Source organism: Podarcis gaigeae, assembly GCF_964106915.1.
Source record: "Podarcis gaigeae genome assembly, chromosome: Z".
Taxonomy (NCBI): domain Eukaryota; kingdom Metazoa; phylum Chordata; class Lepidosauria; order Squamata; family Lacertidae; genus Podarcis; species Podarcis gaigeae.
This window is the reverse complement of record NC_139691.1, coordinates 32,824,432-32,848,896: the sequence shown is the minus strand read 5'-3', so window position 1 is coordinate 32,848,896 and position 24,465 is coordinate 32,824,432. Positions and strand designations below refer to the sequence as shown.

The following is a 24,465-nucleotide window of genomic DNA, read 5'->3' as shown; positions in this document are numbered from 1 at the left end:
TCCCTATTTTCATTGGAGAAATGTTGGAGGGTGTGGAGTTATTCGACTCCTGAGCTGTCTGAAGGCAATCCTGTACAGTGGTACCTCGGGTTGAATGTGCTTCAGGTTAAGCATGTTCAGGTGGCGTTCCACAGCAACCTGGAAGTAACGGAGTGCATTACTTCCGGATTTCGCCACTCGCGCATGCGCGGAAGCGGCGAAACACAACCCGTGCATGCGCGGACGTGCTATCGCATCTTGCGTTCCGTTCGGAATGCGAACGGGGCTCCGAAACGGATCCCATTTGCATGCTGAGGTACCACTGTACAGTGGGTTAAGAACTTAATTCGTTCCGGAGGTCTGTTCTTAACCTGAAACTGTTCTTAACCTGAGGTACCACTTTAGTTAATGGGGCCTGCTGGTGCCGCCGCACGCCAGAGCCTGATTTTTGTTCGCTTCCTGAAGCAAAGTTCTTAACCCAAGGTACTATTTCTGGTTAGCGGAGTCTGTAACCTGAAGCGTATGTAACCCGAGGTACCACTGTATTTAATGCACTGTGGAACCGCTATTAAACAGGCCTGGTTTCCCCCAATGAATGCTGGAAGCTGTAGTTTGTTAAAGGTGCTGAGAGTTGTTAGTATGTTTTTATTGTAATGATGTGCACATTTTAATCTCTCTCTCTCACACACACATACACACAATATTAATGTTTAATTGCAGGCCCTCCAAGTGCCCCTATTTTCCAGGGAGTCCCAGATTTACAGAAGCCATCCCAATTTCTGATTTGTTCCCAGAATGTTCCTCTTTTCCTTAGGATGTCTCTTTTTTCACTGGAGAAATGTTGGCGGGTATGTTACTGGTTTCAACAGAAGCAAGCAGGAAAGATGAAAAAAGGCTTATCCACACTTTTGCTTGTCCCGTACTTAGAAAGCTCTCCTGTGCTTGCTAGGCATAAGTAAAAGCTGTCTTCTGTTTGCCCCACTGCTTGCCACAAAGCTGCTTTGCAAGTGGTGTATGTGTACGTTCAGTTTTCATTTGGGCTATGGGAGGGGGGATAAGCCCCTGCTTTCCTGTCTTAATCCCCTCACCCACCTGTTATTTACAAGGTGGGTGGAAAGACGCCGCTTTTATCTATTCACAGATCTCATCAACTGAAGGCCACCGCCAAACAGGTCCTTCTGTTGGACCTTGAGCTCTGCCCACGTCATCCTTCAGCCTGCAAGAGACATCAGGGTGGCAACGACTGGCCCTGGAAGTGACTAAGGGAACAGCTGGCTTCAACCCTGATGGCAACAGGGCTTGCTGAAATGCCTCTTCACGAGCCAAAGCAAGGATAGATTTGCAAGCCAAGCTGCAGGATAAATTTAATAGTCATACTAAAAAACCAGTGCTTTTTAATTTTATTTTTAGGAAAAGAGTTACAGGCACTCACCATTCTTTTTCTTAGAATGGTGATGGGGCCCACCTGAGAGGTTCCAGAACCCACCTGAGAGTAACTGAGTTCTGGCAAATTCCCACTGGGGAAAAAGCCCTGCTAACAATGATTTTTGTATGTGCCCTGAAATGCCAGATTCTACAACCTACATAGATTATCCTGTTCAAGGACGTCTGTGTATTGTTACAGGCTACCCCATCCTCTGAGTGGTAAGGAATACTAGGCACTTTCCCAGGGTTCAGTTTCCTTTGAATGACGCAAAAAAGCTCAACAACTTTGGCAAAACAAAACCAAGTTGTGTCTGGATTTCAGTTTTTGAAATAGGGCAACCCTAATAACCTTGATCGTTCTTTGAGGATGTTGATGAGGACACTTAAGATATTTTGTCTTCCAAGTATGACTAGTTCAGCAATTTCCTTTTGTCAGATTTCAACCTCATCACATGCAAAGAATTGGAATGGGATCATCCAGACTGACCTCCACAAACCGTCAAAATATTTGTTTCTGCCCAGGAGCATCACAACCTTTGGAGGTTCAACCCCCCGTTTATTCTTCAGACAGCAGTCAGGAGTGATGATAGCAGGCCTCTAACCTGTCCCATGAAGCCCAGGCCTGGTTGGCACAATCTCCCTCAATTTTGTTTTCTAAAAAAACATTTATTGGAGGTAAAAATGGTTTGCAAAAATGACTGCCACGACTCACCTGTTACCTGCTCCTGCCTGGCCTAGCCTCTGTCTGTGCTGTTTTCGTCCCATCCTCCATATTGTCTCCTTTTATTGATTTTATTTTATTTTTTAAAAAACAAACAGTAGGGGAGACATGACAAGAGCACAAATGGCAGCTGCATTTTGCCTGTTATCCGCCTGCTTGTGCCTGGTTTGGCGTTAAGGTGTCTCCTGCCTGTTTGGCTACCCTCAGTGTGTTTTTTTTATTTTGGAGGAGGAAAGAGGTGTTGCTATTCTTAGTGAGGAGTAGGTCAGGATTGTAAGGATGCAGGTGGCGCTGTGGATTAAACCACAGAGCCTAGGGCTTGCCAATCAGAAGGTTGGCGGTTCGAATCCCTGCAATGGGGTGAGCTCCCATTGCATGGTTCCTGCTCCTGAAAAACCTAGCAGTTCAAAAGCAGGTCAAAGTGCAAGTAGATAAATAGGTACCGCTCCGGCGCGAAGGTAAACGGCGTTTCCGTGCGCTGCTCTGGTTCGCCAGAAGCGGCTTAGTCATGCTGGCCACATGACCCGGAAGCTGTACGCCGGCTCCCTCGGCCAATAAAGCGAGATGAGCGCCGCCACCCCAGAGTCGTCTGCGACTGGACCTAATGGTCAGGGGTCCTTTACCTTTACACTTAGTTCAGGATTGCAGCCAGAGAGAGAGAGAGAGAGTGAGAGAGAGAGAGTTATTCAACACTTCTGTTTTCTCATAAGTGTTATCAACACAAAGTGGGGTCAGGAATGCAGCCTGAGAAAGTGTGTGTTTGTTGCTCAATTTTGCTGTTGTTCTTTCATGATTCAATGCCCCATTTACTTTGCAGGAGATGTTACAGTTGCTGCCATCTGTCTGTCTCGAGGGACAATTGAGTGCGCCTCTGGGGGTGAAGTAGATGGCTGTGTTACCAGCTCCTACTGCAAAAAAAACTTTTGCGCGGACAGGCGGAGACCCCCGATCCTGGGCGACACCCGCATGTGTTATTTACGGAGTTGAATAGGATCCAAAATGCAGCAGTCTGATTGGTCCTAGAGCAATGCAGCAGTCTGATTGGTCCGCAGTTCCCAATCCAGCTCCAGGTGTAAGTGAATCCAGCTCCAGGCGGAAGTGAGTCCACAACCTGATTAGCCTACAGGAGAATCCCGGAATTAGCCAATCACGTGCAGCCCATTGTGTAAATAATGTATATAAAGCAAATATTTTGGGGGAACATTCATTCCTCCTCACCACAATAAGCTGAATAAATAGCATGAAATCCACTCTCAACTCCGAGTATATTTCACTGGCGATGAAGGTGGGATCCCACTGAGCTGACCGCCACACACAGCACCGCAGCCACGCCACCTGCCGCACCGCTGCCTCTCACCGTGTATCCAGGCTTCAGCTCCGGGACCCAAGGAACTCAGAATGGCAACCGACAGCAGCTTCTCGCCGTTCAACCCAGCATCAGGAGACTGCGAAGCATGCGCCTCCCATTTCACCTTCCTCCTAGAAGCCAAAGGGGTCACCAACGACACCAAGAAGAGGGCAATATTCTTCAGTGTCTGTGGAGAGGAGGCATTCCAGTGGCTGCTGCTGCCACCGTGAGTGCTGGGGAAGGCCGCTCCCTCCTGCAGGCCAACTCCTCCAGGCCTAGGGGACGGGGCCCACACTCACCACTGCCACAGCTTTAAGAGGCCTCATTGAGGCACTGGGACACTGCTGCTGCTGCCACCATGAGTGTTGGGGAAGGCTGCTCCCTCCTGCAGGCCAATTCCACCAGGCTTAGGGGGCGGGGCCCACACTCACTATCACCACAGCTTTAAGGACACTGGTGTTGCTACAGCAAATGTCAAAAATGTTTTTATGTGTTTTAAAAGTGTTTTTACTTTTTACTTTGTTGTACCAATGTGAATGGTGGTTTTTATTCATATATTTTTATTTTGTTTTGTTTTATTTTGGTTTGGGGTGGGATGGATGTTAAGTGGGGTGGGTATTGGTTTTGTTTTGGTATAATTGTTTTTGGTTTGTTTTGCTTTTCTATTTTTTAAATGGAGGTTATTATGAGGCTTGGGATTGCTACTGTGGAGGGGCGAGGGAGGTATGGCGGTGGGGGCAGTTGTCATAGGCGAAGGGGATCGAGATACAGATATGCTCGTACCCCTTCCAATCTGCGCCCCATCCCGAGGGACGAGGGTAGGGTGAGCAAGGATTACTCACCTCCATCACTGGTGCTGTGCAATGCCAGGTCTATAGGCAACAAAACCGCCACCCTGCGAGATTTCTTTACCTCGCAGGGGGTCGACCTGGCTTGTGTGATGGAGACCTGGGTGCGCAACAGTTACCTTACGAGAGATGGCGCCCCCAGGTTTCTCCATCCTCCACCAGTCCCGGACTGTGGGCCGGGTGTGTGTGTGTGGCATTATTAATCTGGGAAGATTGTTCTTTCAGGGTTCTACCATCGCCATCGATCCCCGGCATTGAATGTGTTGGCCTAGTGTGGGGCTCCGAGGTGAGCTTGGCTGTCTGGCTGGTGTACCGGCCACCTAGCGCACCAGCAGCCACCCTGTCAGGCCTGCTGGAGGCGGTGGCTGGCTGGGCCTTGGAGTTCCTAACCTATTGGTATTGGGGGACTTCAACATCCATGCTGATGCCACTCCCTCCTCACAGGCTCTGTACCTGGTGTGTTCCATGGCGACAGTAGGGCTCTCCCAGTTTGTTTCGGGCCCCACACATCAAGCAGGCCACACACTGGATTTGATCTTTGGCGTCGGTATAGATGTGATCATGTCTCCTTCGATGAAGGTGCCATGGTCTGACACTACGCTCTGAAAGCCAGGGTTGACTTTCCACCCCCACCCTGCTTAGGTGGCGAGCCGATTTGGGCTCACCCGCAGAGGCTGATGGACCCTGATAGATTCCACCAAGCCTTGTGGGACCTTGCTCCCCCGGCGACTCATTGACTGAGCTTGTTGAGGGCTGGAATATCCAGCTCCTGACAGCCATTGATGAAATCGCACCTAAGCGCCCTCTGCAACCCTGCAGAAACTGGATTCCCTGGTTTACAGAGGAGCTTCGGAAAATGAAGCAGGACCTCAGACGGCTAGAGCGAGTACGGCGGGGTGCCTGTGACGGAGCCTCAAGAACACCTTATAGGGTTTTTATGAAAACCTACGAGATGGCAGTGAAGGCCGCTAAGAAGTCTTACTTCTCGGCCTCCATTGCATCCACTAGCTCTCGCAATTATTTAGTATAATTAGGTCTTTAAAGTCCCTCGAGGGACAGCCAAATTTAAATAACAATTTGACACACAGTTGTGAGGCATTTGCGAGCTTTTTTGCGGAGAAGTCCTATTGCTCTGCCATGACCTCCCTGCCAATTTGGATACAATAAAGGAACTGGAGGCCCTTCAACTGTCCTCGGGTCCAGTAATGGACCAATTTGACCGGATATCCCCAGCCGATGTGGACAGACTCCTCCGAGCTGGAAAGTCCACCACCTGTCCTCTCGACCCATGACCGTCTTGGCTGATTAGAGCGTGTCCAGATGAGGTGCGGGGCCCCCTGGGGGATATCATCAATTTGTCCCTTGGCACCAGGACATTCCCAGGGGAACTGAAGAAGGCAGTGGTGCGCCTGCTCTTAAAGAAAACATCATTAGATCCCTTACATCTATCCAATTACCGCCCGGTTTCGAATCTTCCATTCCTGGGTAAGGTGATTGAGAGAGCGGTTACTGAACAGCTTGGTGGGTTTCTGGATGAAACATCAGCTCAGGATCCATTCCAGTCCAGCTTCCACGCTGGTCATGGGACCGAGACGGCTCTGGTTGCCCTAACAGATGATCTCCGCAGGCAGCTGGATCGAGGCAGGTCGGGGCTGCTGATTCTTCTAGACCTGTCAGCAGCCTTCGACATGATTGATCACGAACTCCTGGACCACCGCCTTGCTGACGTGGGGATCCAGGGCACAGTCCTTCAATGGCTGCGCTCATTTCTCTCTGGTCGAGGACAGAGGGTGGCGCTTGGGGGAATTGTCATTGTGCCACTCCTTGGTGTGTGGAGCGCCTCAGGTTGCAATACTCTCCCCAATGCTTTTTAACATCTTTATGCGCCCCCTCGCCCAACTTGTCCGGAGTTTTGGGCTGGGCTGCCATCAGTATGCTGATGACACCCAACTCTATCTGTCGATGAATTGCCATCCTGACTCGGCCCCAGACACACTGATCAGATGTTTGGAAGCTGTGGCTGGATGGTTACGTGGGAGCCGGTTGAAGTTAAATCCTTCGAAGACAGAGGTCCTCTGGCTGGGACGGGACGATATGGGATTGAGGGGGCAACTCCCATCTCTTGCGGGGGCGCAATTAGTGCCAGCACCGTCCGTTAAGAGTCTGGGTGTAATCTTCGATACCTCCCTCTCCATGGAGGCGCAGATTACAGCTATAATAAAGGCGGCATTTTTTCATCTCCGCCAAGCTAAGCAGTTGGCTCCTTACCTCTCTCGCCCTGATCTAGCCACTGTGTTCCACGCGACGGTCACCTCCAGACTGGATTATTGTAACTCGCTCTACGTGGGGCTGCCCTTGAGATTGACCCAAAAACTCCAGCGGGTGCAGAATGCCGCGGCGAAACTCCTTATGGGATCTTCGCTGCGAGATCACATTCACCTGGTTCTATACCAGCTGCACTGGCTCCCAGTGGAGTACAGGATCAGGTTTAAGGTGCTGGTGTTAACCTTTAAAGCCCTATACGGCTTAGGACCCTCGTACCTATGGGACCGCCTCTCCTGGTATGTCCCACAGAGGAACTTACGGTCTTCAAATAAAAACATCCTGAAGGTCCCAGGCCACAGAGAGGTTAGGCTGGCCTCAACTAGAGCCAGGGCTTTTTCGGTTGCAGCTCCAATCTGGTGGAACGCTCTGTCACAAGAGACTAGGGCCCTGCAGGACTTGACATCTTTCCGCAGGGCCTGCAAGACAGAGCTGTTCCACCAGGCCTTTGGTCAGGGCGCAGCCTGACTCCCTCCTTTGGCAGTCTTTACAGAACTTTAGCCTAATGGTTGCCATCAATTTGATTTTAATTAATTTTTACAATGAAATATTTTTAGAATGTTGCACTATTTTATTGTTGTTAGTCGCCCTGAGCCCGGCTTCAGCTGGAGAGGGCGGGATATAAATAAAATTTATTATTATCATTATTATTATATTTGAAATTGCCCAGGCTCTCCTTGCGCCTGAAGACATTGCTACTGTTCCTTACAAAACAATAATGGAACGGCTGAAGGGGCACTTCTTGCCGCAGCCCTCAGTGATGGCTCGTCGAAATGCCTTCTACGCAAAGCGGCAAGCCCCTGGGGAAACCATAACTGGGTTTGTGACCTCTCTCCACCAAGCCACCCGGTTCTGCAACTTCTCAGAGTTGGAGATCATGCTTCGTGACTGTCTCATCGGTGCCTGAAGGATGAGAAGCTGCAACGACGCCTCTATGCCAAGAAGACCTAAGGTTCCAGGTCGCTCTGGAGGAGGCCCTGGCAACGGAAGCTGCCGAGAGGTCGACGCAAGAGGCACAGCCAAGCCTGCCGTCCCAACTGAGGGTCCACCATGAAGACCTCGCCAACGACTCAGGATCTGACAGGGAGGAGGTGTACCGAGTTCAGTGGCGCACTCAAGCAGCGCACAGACCATAGCTGCCTCGATGAGAAGCAGGGAACTGCACAAGCTGCGGGGAGAGTCACGAGAGAAGGACCTGCCGTTTCCGCAACGCAGAGTGCAGGCAGTGCAGAAAATCAGGACACATTGCCCGGGTGTGTTGGGCTCAGCCCACCCAACGCCGGGCGTCAGATGACTGATCCAAGAGCCCCAGGTCCCGGGGGCCCAACGCACCAAGGCAACTCGATGAAGATCACGGACTCCCAGGTATACCAGTTGCCCCATCCCAACATAGAGAAAATTTATGTAGAGGTACAGATAGAGAGGGCCCCTTGCCGCATGGAGCTGGACACGGGTTCAACTCTATTCATAATCTCGGCAAGGACCTTAAGGAAACTGTGCCCTAGTGGGGGTCTCAAACTCAGGCCGGCCCCATTCACCCTCTGAGACTTCCAGAAACGTAAGGTCCCCACAATGGGGATGTCTCAAACTCAGTCTTGGCACACTTCGACGAGAGACTGCCGGTGGTGCCAGCATGTGACGCCTCGCCCTATGGCATTGGTGCTGTCCTGGGACACCAACTCCAGGATGGAAGAGAGGTGCCGGTGGCATACTTTTCCCAGACACTCAATGCAACCGAGCGGAACTGCTCGCAAATCGACAAGGAGGGTCTGGCAATTGTGAAGGGAGTAAAAAATTTTCATGATTTCTTGTACGGGCAGCCCTTTACCATGGTGACTGACCACAAGCCATTGCAGACCCCCCAAGTGCTGTCTCCTTGCATCCTCAGGTGGTCAATTTTCCTTGCCAGCTACCAGTATGCACTGATTCACCGCCCTGGGAAGGTGATGGGCCATGCGGACGCCCACAGCAGGCTACCACTAACTGGAAACAGGCCCTGACCCAGCGCCCGCGCAAGAGGTTATGAGCCTGGAGCTGCTTCCTGACCGCACCATACAGGCACAATAAGTTGTGCACCATTCCAAGAAAGATAGGGTCATCTCCCGGGTCCTGGACTGGGTGTGGAGGGAATGGCCCAGCAGCACCCTGGGCAAGAATTCGCGTGCTACACAACCCACAAACATGAACTGTCGGCCCACAAGGGGTGCCTGTTATGGGGAAGCAGGGTCGTTGTTCCCCAGCCCCTCCGCAAAAGGGTCCTCACAGCCCTACACAAGACACACCCAGGGGTAGTGAGAATGAAGGCCCTTGCCAGGAGTTATGTGTGGTGGCTGGGGATCTACGGAGAGATAGAGGCCTGGGTCAAACACTGCCAGGCCTGCCAAGAATCCTGTCCAGGTATCCAAAGGCCCCAGTCCAGTCCTGGGAGTCCGCCCAAGCACCATGGTCATGCCTGCACGTGGATTTCACTGGCTCCTTTCAGGGGAAAACATTCTTCATAGTGGTGGATTCCAACACCAAATGGCTGGAAGTCACACTGGTACTGTCCACTTCCACATCCGCAGCCATCCGGGTACTATGCAGACTGTTTGCAACCCACGGGCTCTCTGACACTCTTGTCTCAGACAACGGAACCGCATTTACGTCAGGAGAATTCCAAACCTTCACAGCACAGATGCCACCTGCCACATCCGCTCGGTGCCATTCCATGGCATGGCCAAGCAGAGTGCATGGAGCGGACCACCAAGGACACCCTTCGCCGCATGATGCAAGGGGATTGGGAGTACCGCCTTGTCACAATTCTTCTAGCACAGCACAGCACCCCCAGCTCAATGAGAGGCTGGAGCCCCACTGAATTATTATTATTATTATTATTATTATTATTATTATTATTATTAATACCCTGCCCATCTGGCTGGGCATCCCCAGCCACTCTGGACGGCTTCCAAAAAAATATTAAAATACTGTAATACATCAAACATTAAAAGCTTCCCTAAACAGGGCTGCCTTCAGATGTCTACTAAAAGTCTGGTAGTTGTTGTTCTCTTTGACATCTGGTGGGAGAGCGTTCCACAGGGAGGGCGCCACTACCGAGAAGGCCCTCTGCATGGTTCCCTGTAACTTGGCTTCTCTCAGTGAGGCCCTCGGTGCTGGACCTCAGTGTCTGGGTAGAATCATGGGGGTGGAGACGCTCCTTCAGATATACTGGACCGAGGCCATTTAGGGCTTTAAAGGTCAGCACCAACACTTTGAATTGTGCTCGGAAATGTACTGGGAGCCAATGTAGGTCCTTCAAGACCGGTGTTATATGGTCTCGGCGGCCGCTCCCAGTCACCAGTCTAGCTGCCGCATTCTGGATTAGTTCTAGTTTCCGGGTCACCTTCAAAGGTAGCCCCACGTAGAGCGCATTGCAGTAGTCCAAGCGGGAGATAACCAGAGCATGCACCACTCTGGCGAGACAGTCCGCAGGCAGATAGGGTCTCAGCGTGCTTACCAGATGGAGCTGGTAAACAGCTGCCCTGAACACAGATTTGACCTGTGCCTCCATGGACAGCTGTGAGTCCAAAATGACTCCCAGGCTGTGCACCTGGTCCTTCAGGGACACAGTTACCCCATTCAGGACCAGGGAATCCTTCACACCTGCCCGCCTCCTGTCCCCCCAAAACAGTACTTCTGTCTAGTCAGGATTCAACCTCAATCTGTTAGCCGCCATCCATCCTCCAACCTACTAATGGGCCGGCGCCTTGCAATCAGATTGGACCGCCTTCACCCCAACAGAGCTCAGGATGAGGTAGTGGGGGGGGGGAGAGGCAGGAACCCCTGGACTTTTGTGGCCCAGGACCCAGTGTATGCAAAGAATTTTGGGGCAGGCCCGGCATAGGTACCCACCACAGTTACCAGGGTCCCTGGCCCCATGTCGTACACGGTGCTAACGGATGGGGGGCAATGCTGGAGCTGCCACTGCGACCAGATACGGCGATGATTCCTGGGGGGAAACCAGGAGGAGGACAGGTCAGAGGAGTCCCAAGGGAACAGTGGGGCAGTGAGGCCCATAGAGCAGGCGGGGCCAGCAGGGGAGGCAGAATCAGTAAGTACAGAGATGACCTGCGAGGCTGAAAGGACACCAGAACCAGAGCCACGACTGAGTGAGCTGGTTGAGCCAGACCAAACGGCCTCATCACAGCCAGCATCCTCGGAACACGAGCCAGAACCCGGACCCCAGACCAGTGAACACCCCAGGCAACACACATAGGCGGCTGGCGTACTTTGAGGACTATGAATGCGACCTCCCGGGCAGGACTGGAACTTAGAGGGGAGGGGTGTTATGTACGGAGTTGAATAGGGTCCAAAATGCAGCAGTCTGATTGGTCCTAGAACCATAGGGTCCAAAATGCAGCAGTCTGATTGGTCCTAGAACAATAGGATTCAGAATACAGCAGTCTGATTGGTCCTAGAACAATAGGATTCAGAATGCAGCAGTCTGATTGATCCTAGAACAATGCAGCAGTATGATTGGTCCGCAGGAGCCACCCAATCCAGCTCCAGGTGGAAGTGAATCCACAACCTGACTGGCCTACAGAATTCTGGAATTAGCCAATCGCGTGAAGCCCATTGTGTAAATAATGTATATAAAGCAGATATTTTGGGGGAACATTCATTCCTCCTCACCACTATGAGCTGAATAAAGAGCATGAAATCCACTCTCGACTCCGAGTATATTTCAGAGTGGAATCATGACTCAAGACAACGTGTTATGGGATTAAAATTTGGCCACAACTTTATTAAAACTTCAGATGTAGGGAAACCTTGGCTTAGGCATTGGGCGTTTCTCCCTCCCAGTTCCTGGCCAGGGATCTGGGGAACATCAGGGTTATCCAGAATGTGTGGAGATTGGGCTGGCTCTGGAGAACGTCTGTTCAAGCAGAGAGTCCGCCCCACGTTTTGCCAATGACAACCTAATGATGTATGGCCAATGCCTCCCCTCAAACCACCCCTTTAATGGAGAACCCTGGGATCACCACTGCAGGGGGGGGGGGTCACCACTTCAGGCCTCCCCCCCCCCCCATTTAGGGAACATAGACTAAAGGATTCCGCCCAAGGCCTGAAACTGCCTAAGTTGTGACGTTTTGCTACGGGGAAGGCAAAACCTGCCAATGCAGGAAAATTCATTTCCGGCCCTTCAACAGCAACTGTAATGTAGCTTCGCCCGAGTACCTGCGAAGAAGAGGTTAACCTGCAAAAGAAGGCTTAACTGAGGGAGGGCAGGGTGGGAGAAGCTCTGAAGCCAACTGAGAACTCCCAGGTAAGTTCCGCCCACTACTGTGTGAGCTGGGTGATCCCTCCACTTAGCTGGCCAACTCTCTCCTGCCAACACCCCCCCCCCCCCAGCTGGGATTGGGTAACTGGCAGAGGTAGGCGGCTACCTTCAGATGTCTAGCCTGGGGGGGGGGGAATTCAGGCTGTAGTGCCAGAAGCTGCATGGGATGGGGGGGGGCTGCGCCTGACCGTGCACAAGGTCCCCCCCCCCCCGCTTGATGTGGGGAGCGGTTATTCCCTTCCTCTGTGTGTTTGCATTTGCATGTGTGCACACAACGAAGGAACGTACCTCCTGCATCTCCCCACCCCACACCTGTGGGTGTCATCTCCTCTGGACTCTACTCAGTGTGCACCCCTGTCTCTGAAAGGACCTCATTTCTTAACTTTTTAAGAGCCAAGTGGCTGACTGAGGAAGAGCTCTTAGAAGCAAAAGGAAGCTAAGTCCTCTTGCAAAAATAGGAGACCTAAACCAAGTGTGTGGCCTGCAGACTGCAATGCTGGAACTGACTCTCTGTATCACTAGAACTCAAGACTGAAAAATCTGAAAGCCTTTCTGAAGTCTGCAGAGAAGAAGAACAGGGCATTTGACTCCACCTAGCAACATCGTTGCCTGTGTATGATTGGAATCGTAATTGAATTCCTATTGAACTGTGTGTCATATTGATGGCATCAACCAGTTGTGAGTTGTGAAGGCCGCTTCCTGCAAGGCCCATTCCACCTGGCCTAGGGGGCGGGGACCAGACTCACCCGCTCCACTAAAGAGGCTCCTGGTGAGACCAGAAGGACATCGCTAGGCCTGACAACAAACCCAAACTATTGGATTCTCTTGCCCCATCTTTTTGTGCCTGCTAAACAGCCGTGTCATGCTTATGATAATATTCTGTTCCCTTGTTTTAAATGTGCATTTTATATTTGACTTTACTTAGCAATGTTGGTTTTTTGCAGGGGGGAGGGATGCTTAAGTTTTTTTTTGTTTGTTAACTTTGTGTTAAATATGTATTCTGTAGTTGACTTCCTTTGTAATGTTTTATTTTGAAATCTTTAATATTTTAGTTTTTTGTTAACTATGTTGCTTTAACTGTATACTTGATATTTGACTTTCTTCAGATTGTTTTATTTCTGTTTTAATATGCTGTAAACTGCTTCGAGATTTTCCTTAAAAATATAAAGTGGTATAGAAATAAAATAAATAATAACAACAACAATAATGTTCATTGAAATGTTGTGTCCAAAGACTGCAGCTGATGGAGAGATCACCCATCCCTCAACTTTCTATCAGATTATTTAGATTTGGTAAATAATTCTTATTGCTATTCTTATTGTATTATTATAATTGATTTACGTAGTTCTGACGGTTTAGCTCCCATGAAAATAGAAAGGCAGGATACATCGAATAAAGGACCCTCCTCCTCCTGAGCCTGGGGCCAGGACTGTAGCCTGAGAGAGAGAGAGAGAGAGGGTTGCACAGTTCCCCAATTATTTTGGAGGAATTCCACACCACACATTTAAAGCTCTTACACCACTTTAAAGAGTCCAGGCTTTCCCTGAAGAATCCTGGGAACTATAGTTTGCTAAAGGTGCTGAGAGATGTTAGATCTTTAACAAACAGAGGTTCCCAGGATGTGTTGGGTGAATCTGTGACTCTTAGTGCAACGGTTCTTTAAATATGTGGTTGTGACCACTGTCCTCATAACAGTACTGGGGTTTGGATTGCAGTGTGTGTGTTGTTGCAGAATGGTTTAATCATCTCATTCTCATCCTAGCACATCGTCTTCATTCAACTCTGGCTGTTGAATGAATGTTTTGTTATAATCATTATTCAGTTTAAGTGGGCTTTGGCCTCCTTCCAGACAGCAGCTTGAAAGGGAAACAGAGGAAGACTCAAATGATGACAGAAGGCAGGGGCATCTAGCAACCAAGAGTTTTGGTTTGGATGTGATACTTTTAAAATTCCCAAAGCCATCCAGAAGCCCCAAAGGCTCGGCCCCATTTCACTCTGGTCCATCTGAGTGTCTCCTTTCCACCTATGCCTCCCCTTCCCAAAACATTTCACAATTAAGAAATCAGAAAACAACCCCCACCTCCCTTTCGACAGAACTAGATGGAATGATTAGGCATAGCAACTCCTGCAGAGACCAAAATGTTTTAAAGGGACAATTTATCAAAAAATATATCTGCCCATAGCTCAGTCAGTAGAGTGTAAGACTCTTAATCTCAGGGTCGTGGGTTTGAGCCCCACATTGGGCAAAATATTCCTGCATTGCAGGGGGTTGGACTAGATGACCCTTGTGGCCCCTTCCAACTCTACAATTCCATGATATCCTGTGAGTAGTAGTCAACTGAGTTTTATACAGAACAGATGCATCAAAATCAACACATCCACGTAATTTGTGCCCATCAATTTAAATAGGTCTGCTGTGGAAAGGACTAATGTTGACTAATACAACCCTGATGTTTTCTGATTACCGTATTTTATAAAGTGTTTCCCTCGATACCAAAAAATGGAGGCAAAGACAATTTACTGAATTGCAAAATCACCAAAGCTTTATTGAATGAATTGATTTATTACAGTCACAAACCAGAATATGGACTTATACAGAGATAGAGAACATGTAGATATATATGTAGGTTAATACTGAAATCTATAAGCTAAAGGTAAAGGTAAAGGGACCCCTGACCATTGGGTCAAGTCGTGGCCGACTCTGGGGTTGCGGCGCTCATCTCGCTTTATTGGCCGAGGGAGCCAGCGTACAGCTTCCGGGTTATGTGGCCAGCATGACAAAGCCACTTCTGATGAACCAGAGCAGCCGTTTACCTTCCCGCCGGAGCGGTACCTATTTATCTACTTGCACTTGGCGTGCTTTTGAACTGCTAGGTTGGCAGGAGCTGGGACCGAGCAACGGGAGCTCACCCCGTCGCGGGGATGCGAACTGCCGACCTTCTGATCGGCAAGTCCTAGGCTCTGTGGTTTAACCCACAGCGCTACCCGCGTCCTGATCTATAGAACACAGTAAATAATACAAATGTAAAACAATTAAAATATGTAGTTTAAGACCTTAACCACTAATTTAAAATATGCATATCAATGCTTTATTATAATTAAGGCAGGTAAAATACTTATTACTCTTAATATTATTCATTGCTATGAGGCTTCTTGAAGCAATTCAGAATACAATCAACATTAGCAGAACACTTTCCATTACAAGGACAATTTAAAAAGCAACAATTTAAAAGCAATTAAGAAGTACAGTGGTACCTCATGTTACAGAAGCTTCAGGTTACAGACGCTTCAAGTTACAGACTCCGCTAACCCAGAAATAGTACCTTGGGTTAAGAACTTTATCTCAGGATGAGAACTGTGATCGTGCTGCGGCAGCAGCAGGAGGCCCCATTAGCTAAAGTGATGCTTCTGGTTAAGAACAGATTCAGGTTAAGAACGGACCTCCAGATCGAATTAAATTCTTACCTTATGCATTATATCTTGCACTGTCTGTTATATAATGATGCAAGAAAAAGATTTTTGGTACCTATAATGACAGGGTCCCCTGGCCAGAACCCCCTTGACATGATTTTATATCTCCTTGCAGACACAGATATGGCGTGTAGCACATTTTGCAACTGCTGCTAGGAAAATTAGAGCAAATTATATAGCCGAGGTAGCCATTAACTGTAAAGGAGATGAATTTATTTGATCCTATCTATTTACCTCAGGCTATGCTCTATCTTTGTCACCAAACTCTGAGTATAAATTGCACACTGTATTAATTGACATTGTTTTTGACATTAGTGGCCATGTGATGATTTTAGCTTATGAATTTTATTGTTTAATGTCTTGATTTGTATATTGGGGTACTTTTATAGCTCTGTTTAGAGTACGTAATGTTTTGATAATATAAATGTTTTAAGTCTTTTTTTATCAATTCAGTATATTTTCTTTTAATTGTCAAATGATTTTGTGTACATTGCGGCAGCCTTTGGCTATGTGCAATAAAACTGACTGAGACTGAGAATTAAATTCTTAACCTGAGGTACCACTGTACTATTGCATAGGAAATAATTCTAAAACAACAGCAATGGTCACAATTAGCAACAACACACACAATTAAACAGTAAGCAAAAATTGCCACTCCATAATTGCTGAGCCTCAAAACTTAGACTTCGGTCTTTTCGGTCTTTTCGGTCTTTTCGGTCTTCTCTGCGTAATTGAAATCGACACTAAGCATTATGTCATCTGGAAGAGAATGAAGGAGAAGAGAGATTAATTTATGTCACATTTACTGATTCACCAAATTTACCTGGTACCCATTCAACCATAAAGGGCTGGGGTTCTATTTATGGATCTTGTCTTTGGTGGCAATGACTCCTTCCAAGCCTGCAGTTTGGCCCTGGAGGGAAATAGCCACGTTTGTCCTGTGGCAGAGTTTCATAGCCACATGACCCAGGAGGTCTGCATCAAGCAAGGATACTGCAGCTACTGAGTGGGCCCTCGTTAGTCTGGAAAGGGAGTCCCATGTCCCCAGGCTGTGGGTCTTACCTTCTTTGGGGCAGAAGTGAGCCAGCTCCAGAGGGACGAGAACATTCTGTAGAGAAAAGAAAACACAGTACTGGATCAGATGACTGATCTGATACTAAATGCTCCACAAATACTGGGTACAAGAGAACATGGAAGCAGACCCAAGCCAGGGAAGACTTGCTTCCATCATGGGATGAGTGAGTTCTATTGCCTGGCTCCAATCCCTTGCCCCAGGCGACTTCAATGGGTCCCGCAGCCTACTAGGCAGAGGTGGAAGTGTAACACCAAGGAAGAAGGCAGGAAATGTCTCCAGAATTGTCTGGTATCCCAGGGACACACGTTGTGTTGTGTGCCTGATACCAGACTGTGGGAATCCTTTTGTAAGCCACTCTGGGAGCCTCTTGGGGCTGTTGAGGTGAAATGTAAGTGTGCCAAAGGAATTAATAAATAAAGGTGAGATACTTACCTTCAGGCGACGGAGCGCCTTGGCATAGGACATCAGCGAGCCAATGCCACTGGCTGCCAGCTGCCTCTCCGCTGCAACTGGACTTTTGGTGTAACCTCTCAGTTCCTGTGGGAGGAAAGAAGACCTCAGAATCAGGGGCTGGTCTAGGTGAAAGAGACAGACCACTGTGAAGCCCCTTACACGCTCAGAGAGAGATCCGTTTCTCACTGTCCTCAACTGTTCTAAAATGGCAATGTTGTCCAGCCCCAAATTGTAGCTCTGCGTTAAAGGCCCTCCTTTAGCTGTTTGGGCAAGTGGGCCTTTGCTGGCTATTCCATGTGGCCAGCTTGCCTTCCAAGAGGGGAAGGGCCCAAAAGGTGCAATGCTGAGAAAGTGTATGCTGGGTGGCGGCTTCTTCATGAAAGCTTTCTAGGTAAAACAGCCACTGATGTCATCAATATACTTACATTCATCAGCAAGTTCAGGAGCTTAGTGCTTGGGGCTTCCCAGAGGAGGCCTCCCAGCATCAGAGTATAACGTTCGTCCAGCTCCTGTAGACAATGGCAATTTTCATTCACATGGGTCCGTTGAGGGAGGGAGAGGATACGCCAAGCAGAGGAAAGAGAGATCAGATGTTGAGCAATGGGTGCAATGCTTAAAGTGTGTGAAGAAGAAATAACAACCATAGAAGTCAAATTTAAAAACTAATAACTTACATGTCTGTCGGGCTCAGTTTTCACCTCAACAACAGCCGCAAAGGCTGCATGCACAATCAGGCTGTGGAGCTTCAGTGGCAATTTGGGCTTCATGAGGCTGGAGAGAAGGAGGGAAACCTTTTAAGACTCTGTCTCCTTGGAGTCTTCCTCATATTGAGGGGTGTGTGCATCAAATACATTACATTCTCTTGAACTTCTACTGAATGCATGTGTTAGCTTAAACCACTTTTTACAATCAAGCAGTGTATAAATTTTACAGGATAAAATGAATAAAGGTAAAATTAAAATAAACATACGAGGGCACTGTTTATGTGGCAGTCTACCTGGCACTTTGCATGCAAGCCTCTAGGTCTCAGTAAATTTTCTCTCTCACATCTCCACTCATACTGTAAATAGTTGCTGCATAAATAAAGCCTTTTGAACGCAAAAAACTCAAGAAATTGTAAGCAATTATTCCATCTAATTCCAATCTAAGTGGCAAGGTCTGGTAACACCTTTCCACATTCTCTCTCCCCCCCCCCCAGCTCGTTATCAAGCTCAAAGAACCCAGCATACCTCAGTTGGTAAAGAGCCTCCAGTGCCATAGCAAGAACCAATTCAGGGTGCGTAAAGCACGGAATCCGTCCCATGATTTCCTGATAGAGAACAGAGGGCAGAGCAGGGGAAAGTCAGTTCCCTATGGACATCAGCTGGATTCTTCCAACCCCAAACTCAGGGCAGGAATTGGCAATTTAATGCCAAATGCCTGCACAACCCTTCTCTTGGCCAGTCCCCGCCATTCCTTCCTTCTGCCCAACACCCCCCAAATCCCGCCCCAGCTCTCCTGCCCACCTCACCCCTGGATACCTCATGCAACCTGTCACTCACCGCAATTGACTTGACGGCCAGATTTTTGGAGTACCTCAACGTGTCCTTTTCTCTCATGCGGGCCTCTGAGCAAGTGGCCAGCACGCAAGAGAGGAACGACTCATCCTTCTCTTGTTGCTGAAAAGGCAAGAGTAAGGCTGTCAATTCATGGCGGGAGGGCTTCTCTGCATCTGAGACCGCCTAAATGGGGGTATAAACAGCATTGGTGGATGGGGGTGGGTGGGTGAGGGATTTAGTATGTACTGTGCTGTTTTCTCAAATACTAACCGCACGTGACACCACAGGCCTGACAGTCACTGAATCATCTGCAACAAGAGAAGAAGGAAAGGACATTGGGGCACGTTAGTTCATTTCTACTTATTTTCCACAGTTGAGTATTAAAGCATTAAGGCCACTCCTCCTTATGCTCCAAAATGAAAATGAAGCATTTGTTCACCTGGGCGCACAGCAACCCTGGAATTCTTGGGCTCAGGCCTCTCGCCGAATATCATGTCCCTCAGTCTCCTGAACCTAGAAGACAAGGAGAGGAGCAGACGTTGTTGTTGTTGCGTGTCAAGGGCCCCCAAGACACCCCTGAATAAAAACACGGTTCACACATCATTTTTGTTTTGGTTTTTGGCATAATTTTGGCCACAACGTTATTGAATTACAGTAAGTGAGTGGTTGCTTAGGCCTTGGTTAGCGATTATCTGTTCCCACTTGGAGGTAGGAACAGAACTGACAACCACACCTGTACGGAAGTCAGTAATGGTAAACAATTTTGGAGAAAGAATAAAGCTGGGAGCCAGGCTCACACCTCTCCCCAAATGCTCCCTGGGGCTCTTGCGTGGCCCTAGACCTTTGTCAGTGATGCGGATGAAAGCATGGTGAGCCCCCGGATTCCTTTAACGGAATACCCTTGCTGCAGCAGCATTGGAGGCGCAGGCACAGCCAAGCACATCCCCTCCACCAACCAAAAAATTAACAAATGAACAGCCACACCCTAGGCCAACCCCAACCTCTCTCACCACCAAAGAAACACAAATGAACAGCAGGAGCAACACTGACATCAAACCCCACATACGTTAAGCAAAATAGAAACATCGCCACCCGACCCCACCCCCACCCATCTTTCCCGCCTCCCCCCTTCCTCCCCCCCCCCAATGTCTCAACAAATGAAACTGATTTGTAAAAATGTTACATGGAAAAATACAAGAGCCATTACACATACTTCTGTAAAACAAGAAAATCTTTAATAAACAAAAAAAACACACCTATGCCTAACTGCAACTTTACAAGTTGTGACGATTTGCTATGCAAACCCAAATGGCCCCAGCCAATCAGCCAAATAGTAAAATTCCTACCAGGCCCCTGCTCCAAAGCAGACGACCCCATGACAGGCATAGAAAGGTCAGTGCAAACAAACCCTAATTAAAGGGATGGTGGGCGGGTAATCCGATGTGCGCAGCGAAAAGAGGAAGTTCAACGCTGTGCACAGGGACCTATATAGCACCCCCATCAATTAAATAAATTTGCAACCATCAATTTTCCCAAGCAACATTGGGGGTGCCCAATCAAATTTGTGGCCATCCAAACTAACCCGCCCAGCAACAGGGGATGTCATGGTTGCTCCCACCACAACATACGCTCTCCGTGAAGGAGAACCCGCTTTGTACGCCCTATACCAGCAGGTCTCAGTTAAAACCAGTGCTTTTTTTCTTGGGGATGCAGGGGTACGCATACACCTAAACATTTTTTGAATCTTTGCATTTACTGTACTGCATTTATTTCCCCCGATTTGAACTATAAAATGGTGATTTTCTTGAGTCAAAATGAGATTACCCCTAAACATTTTTTTTAAGGAAAAAAGCACTGGTTGCAATACAAAAATCGCAATATAAAAACACAGAATGCATAATAAAGGTTAAAACAACCCAGTAAACCCCCCTCCCCAACACATCTCAAAAGCTGAGACAGAAGCCTACAACCAAAATCGCGCGCGCGCGCGCGCGTGTGTGTGTGTGTAAGAGAAGACGGAGTCTTTGCAGCATAGCAATAACACAAACACGCTACTTCGGCTGCAGGACATCGTATCAACAAGGAAATTTGGTGTTGTTGCATCTCCTCAGGTATTTGTTGATTTGTTACCACGAGGAGTTGTTGTCGTGGAGGTATAGTTTGAGGAGGTTTCTGGTTATTTGTACCCCAGGTGCCCACTCACGCACAAAAACAAATCTCACTGCAGCCAACCAAAGACCACCACCAACACCCTAGGTCACCCCCCCCAACCTCTCACCACCAAGGAAATGCAACAAGTGAATAATAAGTGAACCCACACATACACAAAGTAGAAGAGAAACATTGCCACCGGACCCCCCTCTCTTCCCCTCTTCCCCCCTCTTTTCTTCCTAATCTAACGCTGCATGCAACACTAATGTCTCACAGCAAATGAAACTGATCCGTAGAAAACACAACTTGAAAAAAGAGACAATGCCTTTTTTTTTGTAAAATACTCACAACCAAGGAAATGCAACAAGTGACTAGTAAGTGAACCCACAAATACACTAAGCAGAATAGAAGCATTGCCACCCGACCCCCCCTCTTCTCCCGACCCCCCCTCTTTTCTTCCTAACCTAACGCCGCATGCAACACTAATGTCTCACAGCAAATGAAACTGATCCGTAGAAAACACAACTTGGAAAAAAAGAGACAATCCATTTTTTTTGCAAACTACTCACAACCAAGGAAATGCGACAAGTGAACCCACAAATACACTAGGCAGAAGAGAAGCGTTTCCACCCGACCCCCCTCTTCCCCCGACCCCCTTTTCTTCCAAACCTAACACTGCACGCAACACTAATGTCTCACAACAAATGAAACTGATCCGTAGAAAACACAACTTGAAAAAAAGAGACAAAGCATTTTTTTTTGTAAACCAATAAATCTTTAACAATTTATTTATTATTATTTAAAAAACCAACAAGGAAAGGAGCAGGAAGGCGTTATCCAAGATGATCATGGACTCGGAGTGAAAGGAGAGAGAGCGAGAGCTTTGAATCATCTGATTTCAGAACGCTGGTGGGAACTTAATCAGTTTCTGAAATTTGCCGGCACCTGATGCTCAAAGGACAAGTAGCCTGCCGGGCTGGGAAGCAGATTACACCAATTGTTGGAGGAGAAAAACAGCATCTTTTACCATTACCGAACATCGCTATATAGAGCTTCCATGAACAGAGGCACTCTACCTCTGGAGCCAACTGCTAGAGGACAAGCCGCAGGAGCGGGCTACTGCTTGTGAGTTTTAGAGGACACATCTGTTTGGACTAGATGGGCTTTCCCTCTGATCCAGCAACGGGGCTCTCTCCGTGTTTTTATGCACCCACAGACCCCAAACGGCTCTACACAGGAACACAGTAGTGCACCTCATGTTTTTTGGGGGGGGATTCCAACACTCCCTACCACCACCCTATCACCCCCGGCAAAGCAAAGAGAAGGGAAGCATTTCTCGCGTTTAAAAGAACCCTCAGCATAATGCTTTTAGGAAAACCCTGCCCAGCCTGGAGAACGAAGGGGGCTTCTAGGAGGGTCGTCAAAGCATCAAGGCATAGACGAGCCGAAGAATGCGATTAAAACTCTCTTAGTGCCAGAGTGACTGACAGGAAGACAGACAGAGCGTCCGAAGAGTTGAGAAACGGAGAAGGGGTAGAGCGAGGGCGGGGGGGGGGGGTGTATAGTGGTTAGAATTCTGGACTAGGAGACCCGAGTGCAAATCCCCACTCAGTCACGAAGTGCGCTGTTTGATATTGGGTCCAGTCACTCCCATCCTAGCCTGCCGAACAGGTTTGTTGCGAGGGGGAAAACGGGGAAAGGCAAGCCATAAAGACCACCTGAAACTGCTTGGATGCAAAGTGGGCTATGAATGTAATAAAAAGCACCCAAAAAATAATAATCATGGAAGGTACCCTGGGGACCATCTAGTTCAACCCCCTTCAATGCAGGAATATGCAGTTGTACCTTATGGGTATCGAACCTGCATCCTTGGCGCTAACGGCAGTTCACTCTAAGCAGAGGAGCTACAAGGAGATTTGAGGGAGAATGGGACGGCAGGGAAAGGGGGCGCGCGCGAAGAGAAGTTAAGCTCTTCGGGGAAATGTTAAATTCTATGGGGATGCTGGCCGTGTGCGGGACCCTAAGCCCTCGCTCCAGAAGACTAAAAAGAAGAGGCAGAAGAAATCCTACTTACATATTGACGATGCTGGCCATCTCTTCAGGTAAAATCCCCTCCGGTTTAAAATAAACTCCCTAAAAATCCTCACGCAACAGTAACTCCGAACCTTGCCTCTAACCCTACTGCTACTCCTCTCTGTCTAAAATGTCCAGGAAAATATGTGCACAAAATACCCAAATGAAAAATGAAATGATAAAGTTGAAGCAAATAAAATAAAAGTTGAAGCAAATAAAAGAAAAGTCTACACCTATCTCCCCTGTTGGCCGCTCGCTCACTCGCTCGGTAGCTAGCAAAATTGCTTGCTCCTCCGTCCCACTTCTATCTCAGCCAACTCCTCCCAACTAACTCGCGAATGAGATGTGGAACTGCTGTCTTTTATGCAAGCTGAGCAGCATTAGATGTCACAGAGATGGGCAGGACACTGTTTCCATAGCAACCCACCCACCTTGACCCTGAACAAATCTCCCTCCTCTTTAGTTCCGATGTTTTCTCCCTCACTTTGGGACACTTGCTGTTTGCAGCTTTACAGATCCCTTTTTTATCACAAACCAGCTCATACATTTTCTTGCAACTTTTCTAAAGAGAGCCCACCCAAACATTTTTTTGAAATACAGTAGAGAACTCATGCCTCCTGATCCTAGTGAGGACTTGCTTTGCATACAGGAGATCCCAGGTTCACTCCAGGCTCTCCACCAGACAGGGCTGGAAATGCCCCCCTGTTTGAAAACCCTGCAGAGCTGCTGCCAGTCAGTGTAGGCAGCACTAGGCTAGATTGACTCTGTAAAGTGCAACTTCCCAAGAATGCTCCTCTTATACTATTTATCGAAACACAAGCAAGTTACCTTATCAACAAGTTGTGAGAGTTCATTCATGACTTTTAACAAACAGCATAAACAATTTTATTATTTTTATGTAAGTACAGAAATCCTGAATATGAAAGGAAGGAAACTTTCTGCCTCTGCAATAAAGGCAGCTGCACTGCCAGTTGAGCTGTCCCGATGTCAATTGAAACAGACCCTCCAAAGTTTCAAAGGTGAAAAGGGAATTGTGAGCACCTGAGCACAACTGTGCCATCTTCTGCAGAAAGTTGCAAGACCAGGCATCGGACTTCCTGTTTCAAAGGTGAAAAGGGAATTTTGAGCATCTGAGCACAACTGGGCTGTCTTCTGAGTTAACATGAAGCACAGAAAGTTATTTCCTTGAGCAGGGGTAGGCAACCTAAGGCCCCGGGGCCGGATCCGGCCCAATCGCCTTCTAAATCCGGTCCGTGGATGATCAGGGAATCAGTGTGTTTTTACATGGGTAGAATGTGTCCTTTTATTTAAAATGTATCTCTGGGTTATTTGTGGGGCATAGGAATTAGTTCATTCCTCCCCCCTCCAAAATATAGTCCGCCCCCCCCACAAGGTCTGAGGGACAGTGGACCAGCCCCCTGCTGAAAAAGTTTGCTGACCCCTGACTTACATTCTAAGCTTCATGAGTGCAACTTATGCACAAGGTTTAGACACAGGAATATGCCTTACGCTGCATCAGACCATTGTGAAAATCCAACTTAGCACTGACTACATTGACTCACTGGCGGAGGAAGAGGAGTGCGGGGGGAGCACACCGCCCCCGGCAGTGCAATCCTGGTGGGGTTTCATGACGGCTGTCCCCCCCCCGCCTGCGCTGGGTGCCCCGCCCCTGCGGGCAACGTGCCCCGCCCCCAGGACGCATGCTCTGCACCCTTGGGGGGCATTTGTGGGGCATAGGAATTAG

General features: G+C 48.4%; 1 protein-coding gene across 1 annotated transcript; it reads right to left on the bottom strand.

Moving 5' to 3' along the window:
- Positions 1-14,483: 14,483 nt before the first annotated feature.
- On the bottom strand, positions 14,484-23,057 carry LOC310836183 (uncharacterized protein). Its single transcript, XM_083721086.1, has 10 exons — positions 22,723-23,057; positions 18,937-19,010; positions 18,768-18,805; positions 18,501-18,617; positions 18,189-18,268; positions 17,634-17,730; positions 17,385-17,468; positions 16,939-17,043; positions 16,494-16,539; positions 14,484-16,190 (listed from the first exon to the last, which is right to left on the bottom strand). The coding sequence occupies exons 1-10, from the start codon at positions 22,740-22,742 to the stop codon at positions 16,111-16,113; spliced, it is 741 nt and encodes a 246-aa protein (XP_083577212.1). The 5' UTR covers positions 22,743-23,057; the 3' UTR covers positions 14,484-16,110.
- Between the last annotated feature and the right edge of the window lie 1,408 nt (positions 23,058-24,465).